General features: G+C 39.2%; 1 protein-coding gene across 14 annotated transcripts in view; it reads left to right on the top strand.

Moving 5' to 3' along the window:
• ANKS1B (ankyrin repeat and sterile alpha motif domain containing 1B) overlaps nt 1-25,298 on the top strand; it is a gene marked incomplete at both ends in the record, with an annotated part of 436,397 nt that overhangs the window by 390,861 nt on the left and 20,238 nt on the right. For 6 of the 14 annotated variants that reach the window (XM_084292214.1, XM_084292212.1, XM_084292205.1 and 3 more), the window contains 3 exons: nt 11,360-11,434; nt 16,555-16,683; nt 21,190-21,261. In XM_084292214.1, coding sequence (XP_084148340.1) covers nt 11,360-11,434; nt 16,555-16,683; nt 21,190-21,261 — 276 coding nt within the window. The remainder of the gene's footprint in view (nt 1-11,359; nt 11,435-16,554; nt 16,684-21,189; nt 21,262-25,298) is intronic. The other 8 variants (XM_084292215.1, XM_084292206.1, XM_084292209.1 and 5 more) reach the window with 2 other exon arrangements.

Genomic DNA, 25,298 nt, shown 5'->3' with positions numbered 1-25,298 from the left:
TGCATTTGTTAGGGTGGGGCTGTTTTCTTGCCTTTTTAAATCATCTAATTTTCTGCTGTATTTTCTGCTGTGTAATGTTATTGTACAGAATTAAGGGGAAAGTTGCCTGGTGAATGAGCTTCTTTTCCAATCAAAGTCTGCTGGGTTTTGGGGGCAAGAACAAGGCTGAGCTGAAGTCCAGCAAGGAAAAGCCCACTTCTTACTGTGAAGTTATTTCTTTGAAGGTCATGAAACGTAGGAGTGTGAAAATTAAGTACGCACTAGCTCATGGCTGAGTAGACTGGTTCATATGCTTAGTTTATCACATCACTTGGTTTACAAATCCCCATTCTCACTTCCTCTTTTAGTCTTTTAGTCACTAACATTGGAGAATAAAAAAGCCATAGTAGCAATTCTTCCTCTCTACTTTTCACTCTTTTCTCTTCCTCCTTGAAGTCCTGATATTCCCTTGAGGTATGACACACTCATACCTCAGAGATTTTCTGCAGGCAGTTGAGACTGCTTTTCAAGAGACTGTAATATGTTGCATAGCCAAAGAACTGAGCAGTTAGTACTTAGGCCACTCTAAACCACTTAAAACCAATTAATTTTTTTTTTTTTTTTTTTTTTTTTGAAGTGGAGGAGATGGGGAAGGAAGCAGTTTATACCTATTTGTACCCACAGCATGACTTCAGTGCCTTCTAACTTTCACTGTGGAATATAAGAGTTATCCTTTGGGACTCCAAAGGAGAAAATGGGTTCAGTGAAATCTGTAAGACAGTATTTTCTGTTAGTCCCCAAACTCCAATCTGTTTGGAGTCTTTCTCAGCTCTGCCCCCAAATTCTGCATTGCTGATATATGCAAAATTCTCTTTGACTTTAATGGGAAAGTCAATGACTCCCTCTGGTGATCATTCTCACTAAATTGGACTCACCCCATTAAGAGGCTAATCAGGGATTTCTTCAACCATTCTGGCCCAAAAATAGATTTTTAAATTTAATTTTTGCAATATGTGAAGTGGCACTTTGTGAAAATGAACTGTATTTCCATCAATTTTTTCCCCTAAAGCCCCTTTGAAACTAAAGGTGTGATAGTTATTTCTGGAAAATAAAGGATATTCATTTGATTAACATGAGCCTTCTGCTCCATGTTTTATCTAACAACTTCCTCCTTGCAGTTTTCAGGTTCCTTTGGCTTATGTCAGATCAACACCACTTCTGAGTCTGATACCAATCCTGCTTTCCAGCTAGAATATTTCTCACAAACAAAATAATCTAAAGTGATTATTGGAAGAACCATATTATTTATCTTAACCATTTCTTTGCTAAGCTGTTTGCATGCTGCTGTATGAATCTGCATGTTTAGTGGATGCCATGGTAAACAGATGTGCATAACAATGTCTTTGCTGTGATTTTTTGAAAGGGTTGTAGGTATATTGTTCATCATGAAATTAATAGGTATTTTATGGCCTTGAAGAGAGAGGAAAACACAGGAATGAGAGCTTTTTCATGGTATTGCCTTCTTGAACTTGATTAGAATATGTTAGGATAAGGCTGTTTGTAGCCTCAGTTTAAAATTTAAAATCTGAAGTGGGTATTTTGAGAAAATCATAAGATCTAAAGTTGCCATCCTTACATGGCCTGTGTTTTCACTTACATATTACATGGGAATCATTAACCATGTTGATCTTTGCATCAGATATCAACAAGTGCGTGTTGAAACAGTGAGCACATCAGTTTAAATCTGTTTTCCTTTGATCTGCTAAATGGGCTTAAACAATTCCCTAAATCATAATCAAATCTGCTTGTAAGTAATACAAGACTTTGTTTCCTGGAGGAAGCACTGATTTAAATTTACTTAAAATGTGGGTGGTTTTGTCTCAAGGCCAGCATGTACCTTCATTCACAGTTCCCTAACAGACTGTTTGCGACCTAAGAGAAAAAATCCTAATATAAACAATGAGTCTAACCAATTTACGTTCCCCACTGGAGTAGGTTTGGTCATCCAGCTCCCCAGTTCACATCCAAACTGTTAACTGTGGAACTCTTCAGCGTCTGGTTGGATAAATCACAACTGCCAGGAAGGTAGTACAGAAGATTGTGAGATGGTTTGTTTTCAGAAAAAATAAGAAGAAAAAAAATTCAGAAAGGCTTGAGTAGTCTGAGTCATCTCTGACTGTGGATGTTGAGTTTTGTGCCTGCAAGCTGCACATTAATACGATCAAATTAAAGTAGTTTAAAATAGCTGAGATTGCTCTTAAGATTGCCTAGAACTTTAAAATAGAAGTGAAGACATAGAGGCAAAGCCTAAGAAATCAGGAGGAGGAGCCCGTTGAAGGCAGTGGGCTCTTAATTTACCCCAGACATTGCAGGGAAAAAAAATGTGGGCAAGAGCTTGGGGAGTTGGCACACTGAAACACCCTCCCCATGGCAAACAGGCAGGGAGGCGTGGGCAGTGCTGGTAGCAGGAGCATGGCTGGCTTGTGCTCTCAAATGAAGGCACTGTGTGCCCAGAGGTGCCAGAAATCTGTTGTTTTGGGAGGGGGCACGTGGGTGGGAGCCTCTTCAGGGTTCTCAGGAATGCTCTGGGCTGTCGCTGCCTTTAGAGTAAATAAACAGGTAGTGAGTCAGGTTAAGCTTTCTGGTAGGATCGTCATGGTCTGTATGGGGGGCACCCCAGTGGGATGTGATTGGAGGAAGGGAATCACTTAGATCTGAGAGTTGGAAAAAATATTCGCAAATCCTAGCAAGAGTAGTTCTTTCCCAGAAATGCTAAGCACAAACTTAAATATGAAAGCCCTTCTGGGTGCTTTGGTTCCCATTGGCTGAGGGATTCTGTTGTTCTCTTCCCTAAAGCACCAGATAACCAAACTGTAGTAAGTTTGAAATACAGCTTCCCCCACTATTGGGATACTGCTTTGTCACATTGTTTTGTGAGATATAGTAATTCACTGAAGGAAGGATTACAACCGATGTCTTAGAGGTCTTTTCCAACCTAAATGATTTTATGATTTTGTATGTAGAAGCTTGTTATTCAAATGGATTTAGTAGCTGAGATCCTTTTTCTACAGTAGAGGAAAAGTGTAATAAAAAGAAGAGACAAAATTAAAGACCTGTTTGTAGGAAAATAGTTGCGATTTTTTTTCTCTCTGAAATTTTATCTTCAACTCAATAATATCTTCAAAATACTTCCCAGATATTAATGCATTCATTTTTCCAGTGCATTGTGGTTTAAAACTATGGGTACATAGTTTTAAATTATGTTTTCCATTTTACAGCTAAGAAAATGAAGGTATAAGGATTTTGCAAGTTGGCTAAGATGACACTACAATTTTCTAGAAACCAAAAATAGAACTCCTGTATAATAGGACCCATTTTTAGGTGGTGGCTGCAGTGTTGTGGTTTTTGTTGTTGTTATTTTGTTTTGTTTTAACTTTTAACCACAGTATAGCATTTTTACTTGCTTGTTTCCTGTATGCTTTTCTGTCTCCTTCCCCACTTTAGAAGGATTTAAAGATTACGGTGAGTGAAGGAAAATATGCCCAGGAGAAAATCCGTGTGTAAAATGAGATTATCTAAGAAGCAACAAAGAATGGATTTTATGAATGGTTGAAATTACTGGTGAAATAACAGAATTCTTTATAGTGGATTTAAGAAGCAGTAAATACAAAAGTATGGATGACCAGTTTATTTCATTCTGTTATTTTTTCTAAGATTTTTTTAATTCTGTTTCTCAAATAAGCAAAAAATAGTGTACAGTCTGGGGATGAACAAAAGCCATTTTAAAGAAAAGTATATAAAATCCAAACAAGATGTTCTATGGTTCATATTTTGAAGTGCATCTTATTTTAAAATATGGAAAGATGATTTATCTATGAAGACCTTCAAATTAACATCAAAACAAAAATGCTTTCTAAACCTATTTTTATTGCATTTTATAGGTGTTACTAGATTTTGTCTTTTTAATTCAGATACATATTAATGCCAAAAATTGCTATGTCTTGAAGTGTAAATTTTAACAAACCCTCAAGTATTTTTTTATTCAGTGGACAAGTAAACTGATAAAGACATGAAAATTCTAAGCAATTTCTGTCTGAATAAAAAGGTGCATATTTTCATGAAGGCTACAGAAGCTAACATTTTAGAAATAAAGCCGTGGGATGTGGATCATACCTTCATGCTGCTTCATCATATGGAATTAAGGAAGTTGTTTCTATATTTGGTACTAATGATCCAAACAAATGCCATAAATACTACACCAAGATGGGGACAGATGTTCTTTCAAGATGGGGACAGATGTTCTTTATTAATTTACTCTTTTTTCACACTCAGCCTTGTGAGCTAGAAGCTCTGTATTAGAAAGATCATATGAAAAATGGAGGAGGATTATATGAAAAATGGAAAAGGTTGGGTAGCTTTTACAGACAAGGAGACTTTATTCTTATTGAAAAGCTGAATATTTCAGAGTCAAAGCTGAATTTCAGTATCTAACGTCTACATTTTTGAGCTCCTGGGAAATAACTTGTACTGAGTTTGCGGTGCTCTTCTGAAAGAGCTCGGGTTGTTGCATTTTGGTTTTGTTTTGCTAAAATGTCAGTAACTGTGCCTAATGTTGAGGACTGAAGCCACAAGTTTTATTTATATGGGTGGTATTTGTCCAGAAGTTTCTCTCTTATATGCAAGACTAAAGGGCTAGGGAGCACTTGTAACTGGCAGCACCAGCAGAAAGGGGAGTCGTCAACTGGCAAAGGTTTGGCGACTCACCACACATTGCTGGGCCAGGGCTGCGGCTGTAAAGCTGCACCTCCAGAAGCCAGGCACGGCAGCAGCAGCCTCAGCAAACTGCTGGGAAGACCCTCAATCAGTCCTCCCCACCAGGAGCCTAAATCCCAGGTTGCTGGATGGAAATCAAATGAAAACAGACTGCATCATGTGAGGGGTAGTGTCAGCTGGTTGAGAGGGAAACCCAGGTGTGTTAACGGTCAATTCTCATTACAGAAAAATTTTCTAAGCACGTCCCTGTGTGCAGCAGGCACCCAGAGGCAAAGCAGTGTGGGACTTGAAGCCCTGCCCCTGGCTGGGGGGACAGCCCTTGCAGGCTCACAGTGGTCCTGGGCCTGTTGTCTGCCTTCCCGTGGTGTGCTGGGGCACACTCCTGCTTGTGAAAGCTGCCTGAGAGTGCTCATTTCTTACTCTAATAAGAATTGTTATTTCTGATTTTGGCTCTATCTATAAAAGAACTCATTTCAGATTTCACTCTCCATCTCTGAAGATCTTTTTTTCACTGGAGGATGTGTGATTATTCCTGTTGGTAAGGCAGGCTCTCCCCAGAGCTTGGGGAACATTCAGGGAAACAACATCTATTGAGACTGCACAACTGCTCTCCCATGGTCCTGAAACATTTGGAGTGATGAATACAAAAGGGGCCAGCCAGCCCCATTCATTCCATTTCATTTGTTTCTTTCAGCTGTTGCACCTTTAAAGATTGTTTGCTGTGCCACAAGTGATTTTCTGGGATTTGATCCAAAATTCTCCGCATTTCTGGAGTGAGACTGAATTATAGTCAGTGAGTTACTGCTACATAATTTGCATCAGAGAGAGTGGGGTTGCTATCATTTCTTTGCTTCCCTTCTGTGCCTTACTGGAGCTTAAGTGCCAGGATGTGGGAGCAGTTTCCTGAAGCTCAGCCCTGTGGTGGGACACACAGTAGAAGCAGTGGGGAGATTAGGTTCGTGGCTCTTATTCTTGCACCAGATCTGTAAAGTGGACATGTGGGCCTTGCAGAGGAGAGATGGAAGCCAACAGAAGAAACAGCTCTCTAAACATAATCAGAAGGCATAAACTCCCTCTTCTCAGGCTTGCTCAGGGCTGATCAGACCGTTTTGGGCTGATGTTTACCTAACTATGGCCATGCCTTGGTGTTTTCTAGACTACTTGTTCTCTCCCAGATTCCCTTAGTTTGCCTTCATCCTCCTTGAAGTGCAGTGTCTAACACTGGACTCTGCTTCCAGATGATGCCTCGCTGGTAGCTGTGCATGGTGCAGAAATTACTCCCCGTGCATTACTATATGCTACTTGTATTAAATACTTTCTTTTTTGTTTATGAGAGGGGAGTTCCATGAAGGGCCACCAACACAGTTGGGGGCTAGATCCAGCACCTGTCCTATAAGGAGAGGCTGGGTGAGCAGGGCTGGCTGGAGAAAAGATGGCTTTTGGTACAAAAATGGAAAGAAGAAAGGCTCAGACTGGATGTAAGACAAACTTCCTCCCCGCAAGGAGAAGCAAACAGTGGGACAGGTTGCTCACAGAGTCTGAGCAATCTCTGTCTTTGGGGGTTTTCAGGACCTGACTGGATGAAACCCTGAGCAAGCAGGTCACATCTCACAGCTGCTCAAGCTTTGAGCTGGGGTTTTAAAGAAAGCTTCCTCAGCTCCTTTCCAACCTGAATTATCCTGAAATTTGTTTGCTTATTCATCTGCAAAACCTCTGTATTTCGCTTGTAGTATACTGAAACTTCCAGATCTGCGTGACACCCCCCCCCCCCCCGCCCCATTAAAACACTCTGCTAATCTATTTGATATTTTATTTGTATATTTAATCTTACTTTATCAAGGCATACTCTTCCCATATGAATATCATCTGACCAATTTCTGCAGTTCATCAAATCCATTCTCAGTTCTTACCCCGTTATGGAAAGTCCTTGAGTTCTGGATCCTCCCCAGAGGGTCTGCATGGAGCAGGTCATTGCAGATTCTCTCAATATGTTCCAGTCCAGTTGTGCTTAAATACTGATAATTATTCTCTAAATGTGTATTTCAACTTCTTGTGCAAACTCTGCATTTTGATTCAGGCTAGTTTGTGTACAGGGAACATCACGTGACATAGCATCAGAAGTTGCATAATCAGTGTCCACATCCTGCTGTGCTTCTCCTTGCTGCTGATGATTTAGTAGGCCCGTTTTCCAACAAAGGAAGGAAATTTGATCTGAGATGATTCATACTGAACAACCTCATTATAAACGTCTTGAATTTCTCTTGGCCTATAAATGTTCTGGCGGGTAACACATTGCAGCAAGATCACACTTTTTCATTAGGCTCAATTTTGTATGTGTGCATAGAGAGAGATACATGCACATTTATTTATTGGTACATGAACATTTATTTCACATGGCCAAGAGCAAAGTCAGGAGATCTCAAAGGCCACAAGGACCAGGGGATGGTGATTGGATTTTTAAATGATTTTGCTAGTAACATGCTAGTCCCTGCAGTTTGGTTGGCTATAAATTCCCAAACCTTTCTTTACTCCTATCTTAAATGTTCTTTTAGCCTTTCTTTGGTCTTTTTATTATCTTCCATGACTTTTTGAGGATAATTACTCCTGGTTTAAGTAAATCTTTGACATCTCCTTAAGTGCCATGAAGCTGACTGGTGTTGAATACATCAGGACTGCTTTCTACTGAGCTCCTGTTCCTTCTGTGTACGTAGCCCACATATTCTTTCTGTTGCTTTCCAAGGGTATGATTTCCATAATCAATCTTATTACTGTGTGATCACCTTTGGTAAAATTACTTTGTCTTCAGATTATCAAGTCATCTCTGTCAACAGGGATGGAGCTTACACTAACTTTTCAGGTAATTTTGTTCACCTTACAAAGCACTAAATTATCTCTAACACAGCCTGCCACATTGAAGACCAACATATGTGGTGTCCTACATTTTTTCAAGTAAATATATGAGTAACTAGAAAGAGTTGAAGCAGATGGGAATGTGGAAACATCTTGTAACATGATTGGCTACTAACTTCACTGCAGGTGTATGAAATAATTACACCCTGTTGACTTCTATCACAGATGAAGTTAGCAAGAGCAGTAAGAAATATTATTTCTTATGTGAGTGTGTTTTCTGGAAATCACAGAGGTTATGTTAAATAAACAAGAGAACTGAAAATGTCTGTAAAACAACTTTTTTAAAAGGCAGTCATGAAGTGATTAGGAGGCTATGTCAGAACTGACTGCTGGGAAAGGAAGGGAGATGGCTGAGTGGAGAGCAGGTGACACAGAGCCACACCTCCCTTCTTCTGGCACTGTTAACCAGTCATCTCTATCATCAGTAGCACATGGTAGGAGCTGTACAGTGCAGGATATTCCCTTTTCCTCTTCCTTCACCCCTCCTGTCTGCCAGAGTTGTGTCCCATAGTGATGATTTGGAAGTCTTTCATGCATGGGACATCTATAGCTTTTATATCAGAATATCAGATTCTTGCTGGAACATTGTTCTTCCCAAAAGATAAATGCATACCAATAAGATAAGTGCATGTTTGATGCTAATCATATAATAGCTGGTGCTATTTTTATTATTTTTAGCTATATTCCTTAAGAAAAAAAATATTTGTGAAGCTCTTTTTCACAGAACCTTGTACATCAGTGGTATTAAATGCCCAAGTGTATTTCTGTTTATTACCATGGAAGTGCATGCACAGATTTATTTATTTTCCTTTATTTTGAGGGCATATGTTTTGGGAACTGAAAATTGGGCATGTTTGAAGTCTAATATCAACTCTCTCTCCTACTGCTTACTGAATTTCTGGCCTCAGATGCTCACTTAACCTTTTTCCTTTCCTTGGTTCCTTCCACTTCAGCACAGGGGTATGCAACCTGAAGTACTTCTCACAGGGTTTTCATAATTCATTAAAAAAATTCAGCACTTTGAAGACATAAAATATGTATATAATAAATGCTAAATATTTTTACAGTGGTCCAAAGAAAAGGTTGGCTTCTGAATTTCAATTCATTACCTTCCATAAAATTAATGTTCCTTCTGTACTGCATGTCAGTACCTTAGTCACTCAAACATTAATGAGTACAGAACTGAGTAATGAGTTTTGCATGGCTGTACTTCCCACTGGCCATTGATGCAGTCATGAGACATTCTCAGTCGCTGCTGGTCCTCTTTAATAAATATAGTCACCTGTACTTAAAGGTAATTTAGCTTAATTCTAGACCCCCTAAGCCATTAATCCTGGAGGAAGGGAGCAGGGACCTGGGCCCCGAGCTCGTCTCTCACAGATGAGTGCTTCAAACATCTGCTTTTGTGCACTCTTCTTTCTCCTAGGAATTAAAAATAAGAAGCGCTTCCCTTCATTTATAAAAGGGATTGAAGACAGCCTACCTTCTGCTGCTTTAACTCATAGGAGAGGAAGGTGAAATATGTAGGTGTGAATTCCCTCAGTCAGAGAAAGGCATCAGATTCAGATCTCCCAGCTCTTGGAGTGAGTGGACTAGCCCATGAGGTTCTTTCCGGGGATGGAGGGACAGGGTGGGCAGCATTGGCATGTGTAAGAAAGGATTGATTTCCTGCCTGTTTTTAAAAGCTTAAAACTTGCTTATATGGTTACTGCAGTGTTGTGTTACCTGTTCCCAAGTAAGTTAGCACCTAAGCAGCCGTAGATGGACCTGGTGTATTCATAACATTTCCTGCCACAGCATTGTAGGTCTGTTATCACAGAACTGCTATGCCAGGGCCACAGCTGCTTGCAGAAGGCACCAGGCACTGCTGCTTGAGGGCAAGTCCTCAGGAGGGGCAGGACTGAAGGATAACCTTTGTCTCCAGAATATCAAGGTGGTGAGAACCAGCTGTACAATAAGACAGCATCACAGCAACATTGTGCCAGCACCCTTAGTGCTGGAGAGAAATTAAACGTCTGTTAGCATGCAGAGCCATGCTAATTTATCTTATTCTTTTCAGGACCTCAGCAAGTGTGTCCAAATAGCACTACAATATGTTTTCTTGACTGCCAGATGCTTGGGGATGCTGCACCTGGCATGAAAATGCCTTCACTTTTACACTTTCCTTGAAAAGCTGAAGCGCAGCCTCTGATAGGCATCACGGTGATGGGCATGGCTGGAGCATACAGAAATCAGTTTTCTAGACATACAGATGAGGAGGAAAAAAAAAATGTAACTAGTGCTAAGTAGTTCAGAAGGAGGAGTCACTGAAGTGGTGCTTGCTGATGGCCTTATACTGAGTGCCCTGCGCATCACTTAGGAAACACACATAATTTTGAAAACAAGATAGGGAAGAAATTAACTGGATATGGGAAAATTTAAAAATTAATGAAACAGGGGGAAGGGATGTGTGTGCATGCATTTCAAATCATGAAGGAAATAAGGGACAATTAACAACATTAGACAGTCACCAGCCTGTCTGGTAGCGCACGGTAGTCAGTACAGAGGGTGCCAGCCTGCCCTGACAGTAACCAGAGCTGATAACCTAGCCTGTCACCAGCCAGGCAGCCAGGTTTCAGACTGCTGAAGGTAAGAGCAAGAGCCATATTTCTGACAAGAGTTGCACTTTTGGGGTTATCTGTTTTGAGCATCAATGCTGAATTCCTGCTGCTGCTGCTAAGAACCAGCAATGCACACTCTGCTGCTGTTAAATTACTGATACTTTAATTGCTAGCTATTCTGGATGCTGCAGTTGCATTTTTCATGTATGTTTAGTGCCTTTTGTTGCTGCCTGCCTAAGATACTGTGGGCAGCTCCTACGTCTGATGCTTTGTTTTAGTTGCCTGGCTACTGTAAAATGTTATCTTAGCTTTTGCTAAGGTGTCAAGATGCTTTCTTGATGATTGTCCAAACAAGGAAATATGTAGCGGATGCTGGTGAATGCTGTGCTCATCTAGCTCTGTTGCTTTTGCTAGAGATGCTACAGTATGCTTACTTTGCTTTGCCTGCTACACACTATCTATAAAATAATGTAGAATGCTGAAAGAAACCTTTTTAATTGCTAAGTGGGGGCATGGTCAATACCAAAGGTAATATTGTCTGTAACTTTATATGCAAAGGAACTGTTGGTGGAAGGAGATGGTGGCTGACTGCTTCACTTAATTGCAGTGCATTCTTTCCTGGTAATTGTGTAAAGAGAACTGATCTTTCCTGTTGACTATATTGCCAGATTTTTCCCTTTCTCTATCCCTGTGAAAATCTCCAGCAGAGTGAGATTAAAATCTCAAAACTTAATTGGGGGTGTTGACTTCAAACTTCTTTCCTGCCAAAAACTGAAAGTAACCAATATTTCTTCTGCTCTCTGCGTTTTCTGTTTATGCCTGCATAACTTTCTCTCTTTACATCACCAGCACTTCTGACTAAATTGTTTTCTTGTACTCACAGTTTGAAGCCTCTTCTAACATGTCTGAATAAGCTATGTTTCCTTCCAGTCAGTCCAAAAATATTTTGTCAGCAAATAAATAAAAAATTACTTTTAACAGCTGTTTTTCTCCCTTCTTTAATGTTATTGCAAGCCTTTTCTTAATTATTCTTGCCTTTTGGCAGTTGCGGTGCATTAATATTTACAAGATGAGATGTAGTTTTCTGTTTATATTAGCAGTCCTCTGTCTGTGAGATCTGGACCAACCAGAATGCAGGATATCCTTTCTCATCGATTCATCAGGTTCATAATGTAAGATACAGTGATAAATGGCTATGTTGTCACTCTATGGATGTACAGTCTGTCGCCATGCTGTTATCTACGGGTGTCATGTTGTTGAAATCAGCAAAAAAAAAAAAAGTTTGTAACTTGTCCTCCCTCTTTCGGGACTATGTGTGTGCGCATCCATGTATCGTGCCATGTGGTTCGCGTATGTTGGCTTTATGATGCGCATACAGGATGCGAGGGGATTGCCAGCAGCAGTCTCGCTCGGTGGGAGCTTTGATTTCTGTTCCTGGTGTTTTTGTTTGCTCACTTCTTCAAAGCACGAAACAGTGTAAACAGCACAGTTTGCACAGTTTCACCCCCACACTGTGTTGTTGCTGCCCTTTCTGTCTTAATCTATAGGCTTCACCTAGCCAAGGAACGTGATGTGTTTGCAAAGGCAGTAAGGCACTTTTGGGGAATTAGCTAGCATTGGTAGTGCTCTGAATTTTCATAACTTCTGTGACAAAGCCACATGGGCTGTACAAGTAAGAGCAAAACCAGTTATCTGTATTGCAGTGTGGTGAGAACAAGTCAGGGGTTTGAACTTCACCAAGCACAGTTGTTCAAAGGGTCTGTAAATGTCTCCTGGTTTCTATCATTTAACTGCCTTCTTGCACTATTTCTGGCAGAGAGGGGCCATTTTGGCTACCAGCCTTTAGAGTCTTTTAAAAGGTAGGTACACCACACACCCATCTCTATTATTTCAAATATATCTAGATAGATAGATTAGGAACTAATAATAAGGAAATAATTAGGATTTGACTGGCCTGCAGAGCATTTAAAATTCTTACAGGGAGAAAATTATTAATTTTTCAGCGAAAAGCAGTATATCTGTGTGCTCCAATTTATTGTTGTCATGGCAACTAATGCACGTTACCATAACTAGGCATGAGGCTTTAACAGGTGAAGAGTTATAAGATGTAGGCCTTGTTAAAAATGAATACATTCATGCCAATCAAAACTGGGCCTAATTTTTTTCTATAGCATGGAGTTTTTTTGACTTGACATTTTAATAAAAAGATGAGGCAGATGTTAGATTTTATAGAAGTTGTAGTCAGATGACTTCTTACCTGTAACTACTACTGCATCCAGGTGCCTTTAATATGAGTCAAATACGGTTCTCACAGAATTGGATGAATTAGAATAACCTGTGCTACAACTGTAGAAATTACCTAATAGCAGTAATCTGCTTCAGCAATTCATTTGACATCAAGTATATGAGTCCTGAGAAGTGCACATCTGCCTGTTTTCAGGCCTGTGAAGAACTTCAAAGGCATGAGAAATTGATCTTTAAGGCTATGACCTTTATGGTTAAAAATTGTCACTGTAAAAGCACTGAATCTCATCCATTTTGGCACCTTACTTGAGATGGCTTTGGTATGTAAATTATTTATCTGCAAATGTGGAAAAAAAATCTTTTTTGTCAAGGTGACTAAGGCCAGTGAGAGGAAAGATGCTGGCTAGAAACATGGAACACCAGACCACAGGCAGCACAGTAAAAACCACGTGAGAAGTTGCACAGCTGCCTGATGAGATGCAAAGTGAGATGAGGAATAAATTCTCTCTTCCCTTTCTACTTCATCAGATAGATTAAAATCTCCATACGTATATAGTCTCATAAAAAATACATAAGCTTAAATGTTTGATTATTTCTTGCAAATATATATTGCAAATTAAATATTCAAATAAGAAAGTTCTTATCTAACGTTATGTATTTTTAAAAACTAAATCAAATATTATAGTTGGTCTGGTACAACAATTTCCGAACATTTCTATAGTGCTTGAAAGTGTTCCAGGTGCTTATTAAAGACCTGAATCTCCATACATCAACACAGAGTTGTTCCACACCAATTCCTCAGATTTACAATTCATATTTTTCTACCCCAGACTTAACTGTCATCCCAACTCTTCTCTAGGTCAAAGCTGTTTCTGCACCTTTGTGTTTAAACTGTAGTTAATTGCCATCATGACACAATCATAATCATCCTAAATCTCAGAATTTTAGAATCTGACTGGTGTGAGTCAGTTGAAGAACTTCTCCTTCCTGGAGAGGTTTTCAAGCCCAAATTTATGAAAATATTTTAGCTGCCTTAATGCAGCTTAAATGCTTTCTTCTCCTTCAATTAAAAAAAATAATTCCCCATCTAATTTTTATTTTTATATTTTTAAACATACTCGTGGATCTGGTCTTTGGAGAGTACCTTGTTGTAACTCAGTCTGAGTAGATACTGAAAAGTAGCCCTAGTATGGTCTAAAAATCTAAGGAGTTTGGTAAGAAATGAATAAAAGGAAATGAGACCAGAAAACTGAATTAAAAGCACTTATTATACAGTTACAAAAAGATTTTTTATGACTATGTATAACTCTTCTTCTCCTTCATCTATCATAATAATATATTACCTATGATGTTTAATTTTATGCTGCTTTTTTTAGTATCTGCTCCCTCTGCAAGAAACATCAGAGTACATGAAAGGTCTTCAGCTGCAGTTGTCTGTCAGGAACTGCAGAAATCCCACCTCTCTACCTTCCCTTAATCTCAGTGATATTGTGTATTTAGATCATCCTAGAGACATGTATAGCAACCTTATCACTTCTGTTTTGTCTAATTTAAAAGGAGGAGATACTTGGATGACTGTACGTATTTATAGAGTAAATGATGGATATAAATCAACGGTCTCCTCACTGTCCCTCTCTAAGTTTCTTATACACTACTTTTATTAGCCTGATTGAAGATTATTTCTGATTTCCTTATTATTATTGCTTCCTAGCTCCTTTATAAAATTGAACCAATATGAAAGGTAATCACTGTTTCTCTTGTCACCGCTCTTCATTTACAGACAGAAGGGATGCAGTTCTCCGTGCATTGACTCCCTTTTGCATGAAAGATATTAAATCTGTAAAATGTTGTATTCATTTTAGTCCTTAAGTACCCTTCTTAATTTGCCATTAGCATCCATTTTCTATATTCAACGCCAGTGCAACAAAAGGGTTTGGAGCACTACCCAATGTCACTTATTATGTAGAAATACTGCTCCTCCCTGACTGCCATCCCTGGGCTTCTTCGATGGAAAAACAGATGGTCAAAGGATGTACTTTTATAGCTGCTGTATTCTGAATTTATTCCTGTTCCATCGTAATAACCTTTTGCTAAATGGTTAGGATATATCTCCTGAGATCTCTTTCCTTACAGAGAACATGCAGGAGTATATCTTTGTTAGAAGAAGGGACTGTTTCAGGTGTTCTGTTAGTTACAGCCTTGAACATTTCATAATAGACAGCTGAGCATGCTGTGGAAATTTGTGAGGGATGCAGTCCATCTTCTTTTGTAGTCAAATACAAATGGTATTAATAAGGATACAGATTCTTACTCTTTGTAATATGATTGAAACCATAATTTATAAGAAAAACTGCTTCTTAAAGAAATCAAATTCTCACTGCAGATTAAATATGACGAAGGGTTTTATAAATTAGCGGTCAGAAGGATTAATTTCTGTGGATAAAGAATGCTAAAAACTTGAGCAACTGCTGATGTTTCCCTTTCAAAATTTGAGGTTCAAGTTAGATCCCATAGCATATAAAAAACTTAAGTAGGCAAAACTGAAATTACAATGCTGTATAATTTGTAGATGTACTAATAGTGTCAACATAAAGTAGGTTCGACTTGTTTTATGATGTTCACTTGCTTGAAGTTACCATATTGGCAGGGTAATGTTGCTGTTTCCAGATTTATCTCTTGCTTTTCATTGCAGAGTTGTGCAAATGTGTGTCATTTCATTATTTTGTGACACATGAAAATGATGTACTTGTTTTGTTTACTCTGTCCTGATTTAATTAGTAGGATGTGATAGTTTGCCAGACACTTGAATGTCTTCAATACGAATTGTTTTCATGTGTTTTTGATGCTTAACTACTTCTTATTTTAAAAGTCTTAACTTCTAGCCATATTTTGTGTGAAATGGTGATTCCTTGCTAGTTTCAACACACATTTTAGCAATATTACATACACAGAAAATTTACAAGATATGTGCAGGTAAAGAAAGTGGCAGCATAGTCCAAATTGAAAGACTCATAGAAGAGGATGAAATAGTTTGAGAAAGAACAACTAAGGGAGGAAGAAGGATCAAGAAGGAGAGATCTGATCCCAAAAGTCAGAGAAAGAAGGGGAGCAGAATTCAGAGAGACCAGACTGGATAGGCTAAGGGATGAGTGGGATCGGTGTCTGAGGAAAGAGAGGTTGGGAAGAGGAGAAAGACGCCAGGTGGAGGGAGATTCAAAGGGTTCAGAGGGCCCAAATGTCGGTCCAGGTCCAGTAAAGCCATGTCCAAAATATGAGGTGTCAGATGAGACCCATACCAGAATTGCTGTGCCGTGGGGATTCCTGTACAGATGTCTGTGTTGGCTCTTGTTGAAAGGGAGAAGAGTGCCCTGTGAATGGGTTTGGCAACAAGCTACTGTCCTGCCCTTGTTCCTTGAGGAAAGAGGGGAGATGAAAGCTCTAGGAAGACAATCATTTATCAGTGAGAATGATGCACATGGAAGGGCAGTGTTAGTAATTCTACAATGAGACATCAAGAGAAAGTGGTCAAAGTAAATATTCATAAAGAGATTAAAGAATGTCTCATATGTTCGAAGAATGTATAATATGTCTTCAGATAAAAGCAAAGTCTCAGTTATTTGGCCATTTAGGAAAGTTAGTTATCAGTTGTATATGCCGGATAATGGAAGACTTATTAGCTGTTTAAAAAAGCTTGTAAAACACATAGCAGAATTTGTGAATGGCACTTTTGTGCATCTCATGATTTTTTTCAAGTGCTCTCATCCTCATACATATATTGTAAACAGTTATTTTTAAGGAAGATTTCTGGTGCATAATGATTTTATTCTAAAGGTAAATAGATTTAATTAAAGCATCATTAAACACTACAGCAGATGAGTTTGGATTATAAATTAAGTCATGAAAAATGCTGTAACTAAAATAAGTGAGTACAACTTCTACATGGCTTTATATGTAGAAAATATGTCAGTGTTAATTGATCACAACAATGGAAGGCTACTTTATAGTGAATTTCTGCAACTTTTTTATATCTTGAGCATCTGATTTTCAGACAGGAGACTGGGGAGAGCCTTCAATTACCTTGCGACCTCCAAATGAAGCCACAGCATCAACACCTGTACAATACTGGCAACATCATCCAGAGAAACTCATCTTCCAATCTTGCGATTATAAAGCATTTGTAAGTGTTTATAAATTTAGTGGTTTGATTTGGAGTAAATATATTAATGTTAGATTTTGATAACCTTTTTTCAATTTATAATATTTTGTCAATCACTTTTAATGAAACAAACCACTTCCTCTGCAATACTGTAATTATAATAAATGAGAAACAAGCATGCACAGTAATTTTTGCTATGAATTTTCTGATATATTGCAGCCCATGTAGCAATAGTGTTAGGGAAATGACACTATGAATAAGTAGCTAAGTGTTGTAGAAATGACAGTGAGAGAAAACGCTCCTTCAAAAATGCCTGTCTGGTGTTTATGGGACAAATAATAAAACAACATAATATTGAGATCCTTATGCATACCATAATGTTTAGTGCACATTATCTAAAGTGAGTATTGCCTTGCCTGAATTTTTTACATGTATTTTGGGGAATTGAAGTTGGGGAAGTTGGAGGCCGTGGTCTGAGGCAGCATTTACTGTGAGATGAGGGCACATTCAAACCTCCCCTAAATTGATGATGACTTAAAGTACCAGTAGCAGTCAGTTCCTTCAGGGCAGGGAGTATTTATTTTTACCTCCCAGTAGCTGTAACTCATTCCCACTTCCATTTCTGGAGAAATGGAGCTTCTTTCTACAGCTAAGGATGATTGGTGTTCTTTGGCTGTTATGCATGCTTGTGAAGGAGAGGAAGGTCTCCTGAAGTATAAAAAAAAAAATAAAAAAAAAAAATATTGGGAGACTTTTAAATGAAAAACATGTTTCTGAAGCCTTGAGTTTGCTGTGTCAATGGAGGGCAGCTCATTCTTCTGCAGATCTCAAGAGGTGCCTCAGCCTACCTATTTAAACCGTTATGTTTCCCCTTTGGCTTTACTGGAAAGCACTGGTAAAGCTGCTGACGATGCTTCCATCTACTTGGGATCCACACAGCTGCATCCTCTTTAGAAGAGGGCACCTAATAAAGCAAGACTGATATTTTTAAAAGGAAAGGGGCTAAATATTTTTTGTGCCTTTAGCATAGCTGGAGGTTAACCACTTGTCCAGGATATGGGTTTTAGATCCTCTTCACCTGATGGGACTTAGATCCAGAGTGCTTTTTAGGATAATGCTCTGTTCACCAAGCACTAGGGTATTTTTGTGGAGAACTGAACCTGACTTAAAACATAATTCAGAAAGCTATAAATAAGGAACTAAATAAGCACAAGTGAGAGCCTGGATCCCACTGAGGAGGGGCAGAAGGGTTGTTACAGGCCTGGCTCACTAAAATGCATCTGTATCTTCCATAAGACCTTCATGCTGTAGAAATTACCACAAATGGAGTAATGTCCCTGGTCAGTAACAGGAACCTCCCAACTTCCTCAGCAAGACACGGTCAAAATCCACCTCACCTGTTCTTGGGCCTTCTCTCTTCCTGTGCAGCACCTCAAATTCATTAGGCAGCTTAATGACTTCAAGTTTTCTTAATGTTTTTGGTATAGTGAATGGGTTTATCTGAAGAGGGTCTCTTAACTCATTCCTTGATCCAGCAATAAATTCATAATTGGATGTAATCTTAGCACTAGATTGATAGGCATATTGATCATTGAAGTGATTAAGTTGGGATTAACAGGAAAAAGGGACTATCAAAATACCAAAGTTAGCAGTGGTGAAGGAGACATCTTTCTTCCCTAAGGACCATGCATCAATGAACTGTCTTAGCTTCCTGAGCTGTAACGACCTCGACTTTATAGAGTATAACACTGGCTTGGAAGTTACGAAAGGTACCTTTTATTGTATCTCACTTCACTCAGTTGAACTGATATCCTCTACTTTGCTCCCACATGTTCTGGGTCTTTGAGAAGGAACGTTTCTGAAAGCAAAGCAAGTCAAAGGAAATCAAAATTCTCTCAAAGAATTTCAGAGTCTTCTGACATCTACCTGGGCAGTAGCTTTGTAATTTGTTTGTCAGTTCTTCAGTCCAATCTGGGAAGCATTTTTGAATGCCTGCAGCCGAGTCTTTTTGCCACTGTGCACGTGGTATCAGAGCTGCCCAGATCTTCTCTTCATTTCTCTTCTGCTGGGAGCTCAAAAGCAGTTTAGTTTGTTTTTTTGTGTGTTTGTTGTTTGTTTGTTTTGTTTTGTTGTTTTGTTTTTTCCATGATGCCTGCCCAACTGGTAGCTTTCAAGCTTTTCAAGCAATCCCAAATCGTTTTGCCATAGCGCATTTGATAAATAAATAAATAAAATTGAAGAACTAAATTGCATCCTTCTCAGAGAAGGCTAAGGATTCCAAAGGTCAGACAGCAAAGGACTTACAGAAAGAAACAATTCAACTCCACAGGCTTTTATTTAATTTTCTAATTTCTGAACTTGTTCTAAATCAGTTGCTTGTCTATAAGGGTGATATCAAGCTATCCCATCAAATTAATGCCCAAAGCCCTGTTCATGTCACCATCATGCCCCCGGCTGGAATCACATCTGCTAGACCTACAAATCTTTCACATCTGTGGTCCTGTAGGAATGCCCTTCATTTGTTCCTCTCTCCCTGCACTTATCTGATAGCAGTGGTGTTGTTCACCCTTTCGTTTATGATGTTCTGTAAAGTGTTGCTCGCTAATCACCATCTTGGCTACTGTCTACATTGAAATATTTATGCATTTTCTTGCAGGTCAGAGACTCCTGTGGTACACTTCTTCACTGAAAGGGTTGTGAGGCACTGGAACAGGCTGCCCAGGGAAGTGGTGGAGTCACCATCCCTGGAAGTCTTCAAAAGACGTTTAGATGTAGAGCTTAGGGAAATGGTTTAGTGGGGACTGTTAGCGTTAGGTCAGAGGTTGGACTCGATGATCTTGAGGTCTCTTCCAACCTAGAAAATTCTGTGATTCTGTGATTCTGTGATACACAATGTGAACTGAAGGCTCTAAAGAAAACTTCTCAGTCTAGGTCAAGAGACCAGAGAGTTGAACCAGTACACTTTCTGCTCTGTTTGCAGTTCACATTCATCTGTAAATGAAGTTATATTTTGATCAGTTCTTGTTTGAGGTGAAGCTGGTTCACTCTCTGGTTTGGTTAGGTTATAGAGTCAGGAGCATTTAGAGTAGTAAAGACCTTCAAGTCAAGATCAAAAGATCATCAAGTCCAACCATCAACCTGACCTACCAAGTCTCATCAATAAACCATGTGCCTTACTGCCTTTTAACTTAAACCATCTTAGAGTATTCCCAAGAGAAGTCAATGTGGTAGAATGAAATGGGCCAGGCAGCAGTGGTGGGCTGCAGTATCCTCTGGGAAGAGGCTCCTGTCTACGGTGCCGGGTCTCCTCCTGGAGCTCACCTAGCCTGTTCTCACCAGTGGTATGACTTCTCTTCAACTTACTTAGTTGCTGACTTAGGATGGAAGACTTAAGAGAAGCCATGACATTAAAGTGTAGTGGGAATGCAAAGAGACATTTCTGTGCCCGGGAAGGAGAAGATAAGGGGCAGTCTGCTGTCCTCTTTCTCTTTCCTTGATTAAGCCAAACCTGCATGTGACACTATATAGAAATACAGAAACATCCATGTGCACAGAACTGTACAAAACACATGCACATCAACAAATCTGCACACCTCTAGTGTATAGAGGTGAAATGCAGCCTATGGCCCTTGCACAACTCTGTTGACAGTAACAAGACCTCTTTCTAACAGGCAAGAACAGCAGTGAGGATGTAGCCAACTTCATCCCTGGGGAACCAGTGCAAATCACACTTTGTTGAGAAAGTATTGAGTCCCCAGATCTACATATCCAGAGGAGTAGAGCCTGCTGTTAGGGTGCAGAAGGGAGGGCTCAAAGTGCCCCCATCAGCAAGGTGAGGAAGAGGCAGGTAGGATGTGCATGCCCTCAGAGGTGAGGAAGCTGATTGTGGAGGACGGTGGCTTTCACTGAGCTGAGCCAGGACCCAGCACTCACTGCCACCCTGTTCAGTTCCAATAACAGCCTTGAAATAATAGTTCAGGGTCAGTCTTTTCTTAGGAAGAAATAATGGTTTAAGCTAGTTTGAAGCTCAGATCTGTGTTCTGTTTGCTGACATCAGGCTCTGTTTGCTGTTTACACATAAAGTAGTTACAGATTGAGTACAGAGAGGTTAGCAACTCTGCTGCCCTTCGTGTCCACGTGATTGTACACATAGCAATACAAGTTTGACAGATGGCAACTAAAAAAAGCAAACTCTCCATTTTTTAATCAAATGGTATTTTTCAGATGGAATCTGTAGTATGTGATTGTTGCTTGAGTGACTAAGGTTATAAGCTAGAACACTTTCACGTGCTGTTTCAAAGGGCTCCATCTGATTTAATACACTTGCTGTGCATTCCTGTTTCATTGTATGATTAACATCATTTTAAATGATCTATCAGAGAACGGCAGGGTGGATAAACTCTAAAACCATGCAATATTAAATTGTCTGGTAGAACTGTGATTTCTGAGGCATTTTTAGTGCATTTCTGAAAATGTTTTTTGTTCTGAAATATTAGCTATGTTAAGTTTAATGGATTTTTATTTTAGTATTTAGGTTCTATGCTGGTAAAAGAGTTAAGAGGCACAGAGTCAACACAGGACGCATGTGCAAAGATGAGGGTAAGTTAGTAAATTAACTTGCTTCTGTAATTTTTATTATATTAAATAATAATAGCTGATAATTAGTTGTACTAAAGCTTTTTTGATTTTATAATGTTTTGTTACGTATTTGTTTCTGGCTCCCTTACATTTACATTGGCATTCAGTAAGAGGCCCACTCTGCCTTTTAACTTAACACCAAAATTTGAAGGTAGACTTTATTTTGCATTTTGTCTCGAAAAAGCAAATGTATATCCTTTGTTTCCTCTTGAACCTTTGAGACTGCTTCAAAGTACTTTTCACACACTTAAATGCACTATATTGGTTTCTTTTCATAAAGAGAATTAATCTATAACATATACAATGATTATATATGATAATAGAGATTGGATTTACTATATAAAACATGTACTAGTAAATATGTTAATGTTACCAAGGTCATTGTTTTTTACGTATGTGATATCTAAAATCACATTATCATGCGTGTGCCTTTACTCACATGAGTATTCCCATGTATTGTGAGTTATGAATTATTTACCCATTTAATGACCAAAGGATGAAAAGAATACCAATTCAAGTTCATCTGTTAGTGGAAAAGCAGTTAGGCTTCCACTCATTTGGTAAGAATATATTATACTGCAGCTCTTTGGGCTGATGCTGGTTTGTAGAAAATTATTATGAGGGTCATTCTATCTACAACAAATATACTGCTGTCAGAAACTCAGAACAACACCAGGCCAGCTACCTGATACATTCCCAATTGTAGTGGAGTAAAAACACTCCTGGTTATAGAGATGGCAAGCATATCATGGTCTGGCATGATGAAATAATGAAGAATATAATTGTTTCATGACCTACTGAAGATGTAAAAATGTATAGATGAGAGAGTGAAAGACTTAATTTTATGGATCATAAATCTTTTAGACAAGATGCCTCTGAACACTAGATGTAGCATGTGGATCATTTATAAAGCTAGAAGACATGTAAAATTCATGCAATCAGACAACCATTTAGTATTGGTTACGTATCTACAGTACATAGACTTCTGCACAAGCTGTTTAAGCTAAGGGCTGACAGTAATTCATGCTTACTGGATTGCTTGAAGATCCATGGCTAATTACATGCTAATCATTCCTTACCTGGGCTTAAACTCCTCTTTAAAAAAAAACAGCAACTCAACAGAGAGAGGTTCTGCAGTCACATACACGTGTTCTGGTGAGATTAACTGAGGCTGCAAGTGTACCATCTTCCGATTTAGTTTTCAAACTGTCTAATGTAGCACTTCAGTTTTTAAGGAGTATCCTTATACAGATCTTAGGATGGAATTTGACACCATAGTAGCATATGACATCTTCAGTAAGTTATTTGACTGAACTAGGAAGCTAAACATCAAAAAAGCCACAGTTAATAATTTATAGCATTTTTAAGATTTTTTTTTTTTTTGAAATATGCTCTAAACTTGGCAAATTTAAATTGCACACCTGAAAAACTGTTTGAAAACAAATGTAATATAAATTATAATTTTTCCATAAAAATAATGGAGTTATACAAACAGTCTGTAGCACCATACAGGGCACTTATATAAACACTATTGTAATATTGCTTATATATATATATATTTTTTTTATGTTCTATTTTGAAACCATTATGCTGTGAGAATGTTTATTTTGCAGTTTAAGGAACTTTTTTATTTTATATTTGTTGCAAAGAGATTTGAATGAAACAGTTCTTAATCAAGATTTTATCTATCCTTTCAAGGTAGTCCTTTTTATCATATTCTTATTCAAGTCAGAAGCAAAAAAAAAAAAAAAAAAAAAAACCAAACAAACAAAAAAAAAAAACATTGACTTAATGAGAACAAATTATTATCTTAGAGTAAGTTTACCAGTGAGAAAAATGTATCTTTTTCCAAAATTTCTTCCCCCGTTGTCAGTGTCTCTGAGCTGGGCATTCAGGTTGTCCTAAACCATGCTGAAGTATTGATGTGATGTTGCTGTTGAAAATATGGATTATTTTATAATTACATTTTACTTTAAATGTACTGAAAAGGACATTTCACTTACTAAGAAGAGGTTAAAAGTTAGATACGTAATCTGACTGCTTCTCAGGTACTGAATTTTGTCCACTTGTGCATTCTCTTACTGTAGTGGGTTTACGTGGCAAGGTTTTGGTAGCAGGGAGCCATAGGGGTGGTTTCTGTGAGAAAGATCTAGAAGCTGCCCCATGTTTGGGAAGGGCCCCATTGTTTTCCAGATCTGAGCCAATAAGCGATGTTGTTTTGCGCCTCTGTGAGAGCATATTTAAGACAGGGAAAAAACGCTGCGCCAGACAGCAGCCGGGAGTGAGAGAACAGCCTTGCAGGTGCCGAGGTCAGTGTAGAGGGAGGGGGAGAGGTGCTCCAGGCGCCGGAGCAGAAGTCCCCTGCGGCCTGTGGTGAGGACCATGGTGAAGCAGGATGTCCCCCTGCAGCCCATGGAGTACCACGGTGGAGCAGGGTTCCACGCTGCAGCCCGTGGAGGAGACCACGGTGGAGCAGGTGGCCCTGCACCGACGGAGGCTGCCGCCTGTGGAAGACCCCTGCTGGAGCAGATTCCAGGCCGGACCTGTAGCCTGTGGAGAGGAGACCACGCAGGAGCAGGTGACCTGGCAGGAGCTGCTGCCCGTAGGGGAGCCAGGTTGGAGCAGTTTTCTCCTGAGGGATGGACCCCGTGGTACGGACCCATATCTGGAGCAGTTCTGGAAGAGCTGCTGCCTGTGGGAAGCCCACGCCGGATCAGTTCATCAAGGACTGCAACCCGTGGGTGGGACCCTACAGCACAGGGGATGAGAGTGACCGAGAAGGAGCGGCAGAGAAGAAGTGCTGTAGACTGACCATAACCCCCATTCCCCCGTTCCCCTGCGCCGCTCGGGGGGAGGAGGTGGAAGAGGGTGGATGGGTGGGAAGGTGCTTTTGGTTTGCTTTTTCCTTTGTTTTCTCACTTCTCTCGCTTGTTAGTAATAGGCAATAAATCTTACTATCTCCTTATGCCGAGTCTGTTTTGCCCGTTACAATAATTATTGCATGATTTTCTCGTCCTTATCTCAACCCTTGAGCCCTTTTCACATATTTTCTCCCCATTCCTCTTTGAGGAGGGGGAGTGAGAGAGAGGCTGTGGTGGAGCTCGGCTGCCCACTCGAGCGGAACCACGACACTTACGTACATTCTTATTAATAAGTAAAGTTGTACACAAGGCTATACTAATGTGATAGAGCACCATTTAATTTTAGTGTTTATTTTATTTTACTACTTCTGTATTTCAAATATACATGTTGAACTTCATGCTGTAGTCTGAAACAGGCTGAGGGTGAAATACATTATATGTAACTTTGTATCATGTTGGGGTCCATTCCAGCAAATTTTTAATCTTTCTGGAGTCTGCTAGATAATGGTTTTAAGCAGAAAGTATGAAAATTAGGTAACTAGTATTTCCATCAATGTGATTTTTGCTTCTTCTTCAACCTAATGCTGTTCAAAATAGTGTTGGTATTCACTGGACATTTTCCTGTCAGCAAGTGCACACAAGGATGAAAGCCTATCAGTGGGAAAAAATAATCTTGATCTTCCTTAATCATTCATATATACAGAAAAGCAACAAAAATGACAACTTGCTGACTGCTAGTCCCTCCCTGGTAATTGTAGAGGCTTCCTGAACTTTCAGTTATTGCTATTTATGGTTTGGATTCTTCAAAAGAAGTGTAATGAGGATATCCCTCACTTCTCTCTACAGACAGGCTTACAGCAGCCTATTCTTCTTATATAGACTTATAGTTTAAGAGAGAAGGGAGATCCTAAATCTTCTATAATGTCTAAGGAGAAAAAAAAAAAAAAAAAAAAAAAAAAAAAAGAGGAAGGAAGGGAGAGAGAAATAAGGAAAGAAAGAGAGAAAAAAAAAAAAGAGACATGTTCATAGCTGTCTTAATAACTCTTCTTGGTCATCCACTGTACTTCTCAGCATTGTACAGCTGTATGCTCCAGCAGGGCAGATGAAGGGTTTGTTTGGGGAAAATCATGCAGATAT

Source organism: Netta rufina (genome assembly GCF_964035555.1).
Source record: "Netta rufina genome assembly, chromosome: 1".
In the NCBI taxonomy this organism is placed as follows: Eukaryota; Metazoa; Chordata; class Aves; order Anseriformes; family Anatidae; genus Netta; species Netta rufina.
The sequence above is the reverse complement of the archived record's forward strand: the minus strand, read 5'-3'. Positions and strand labels throughout refer to the sequence as shown.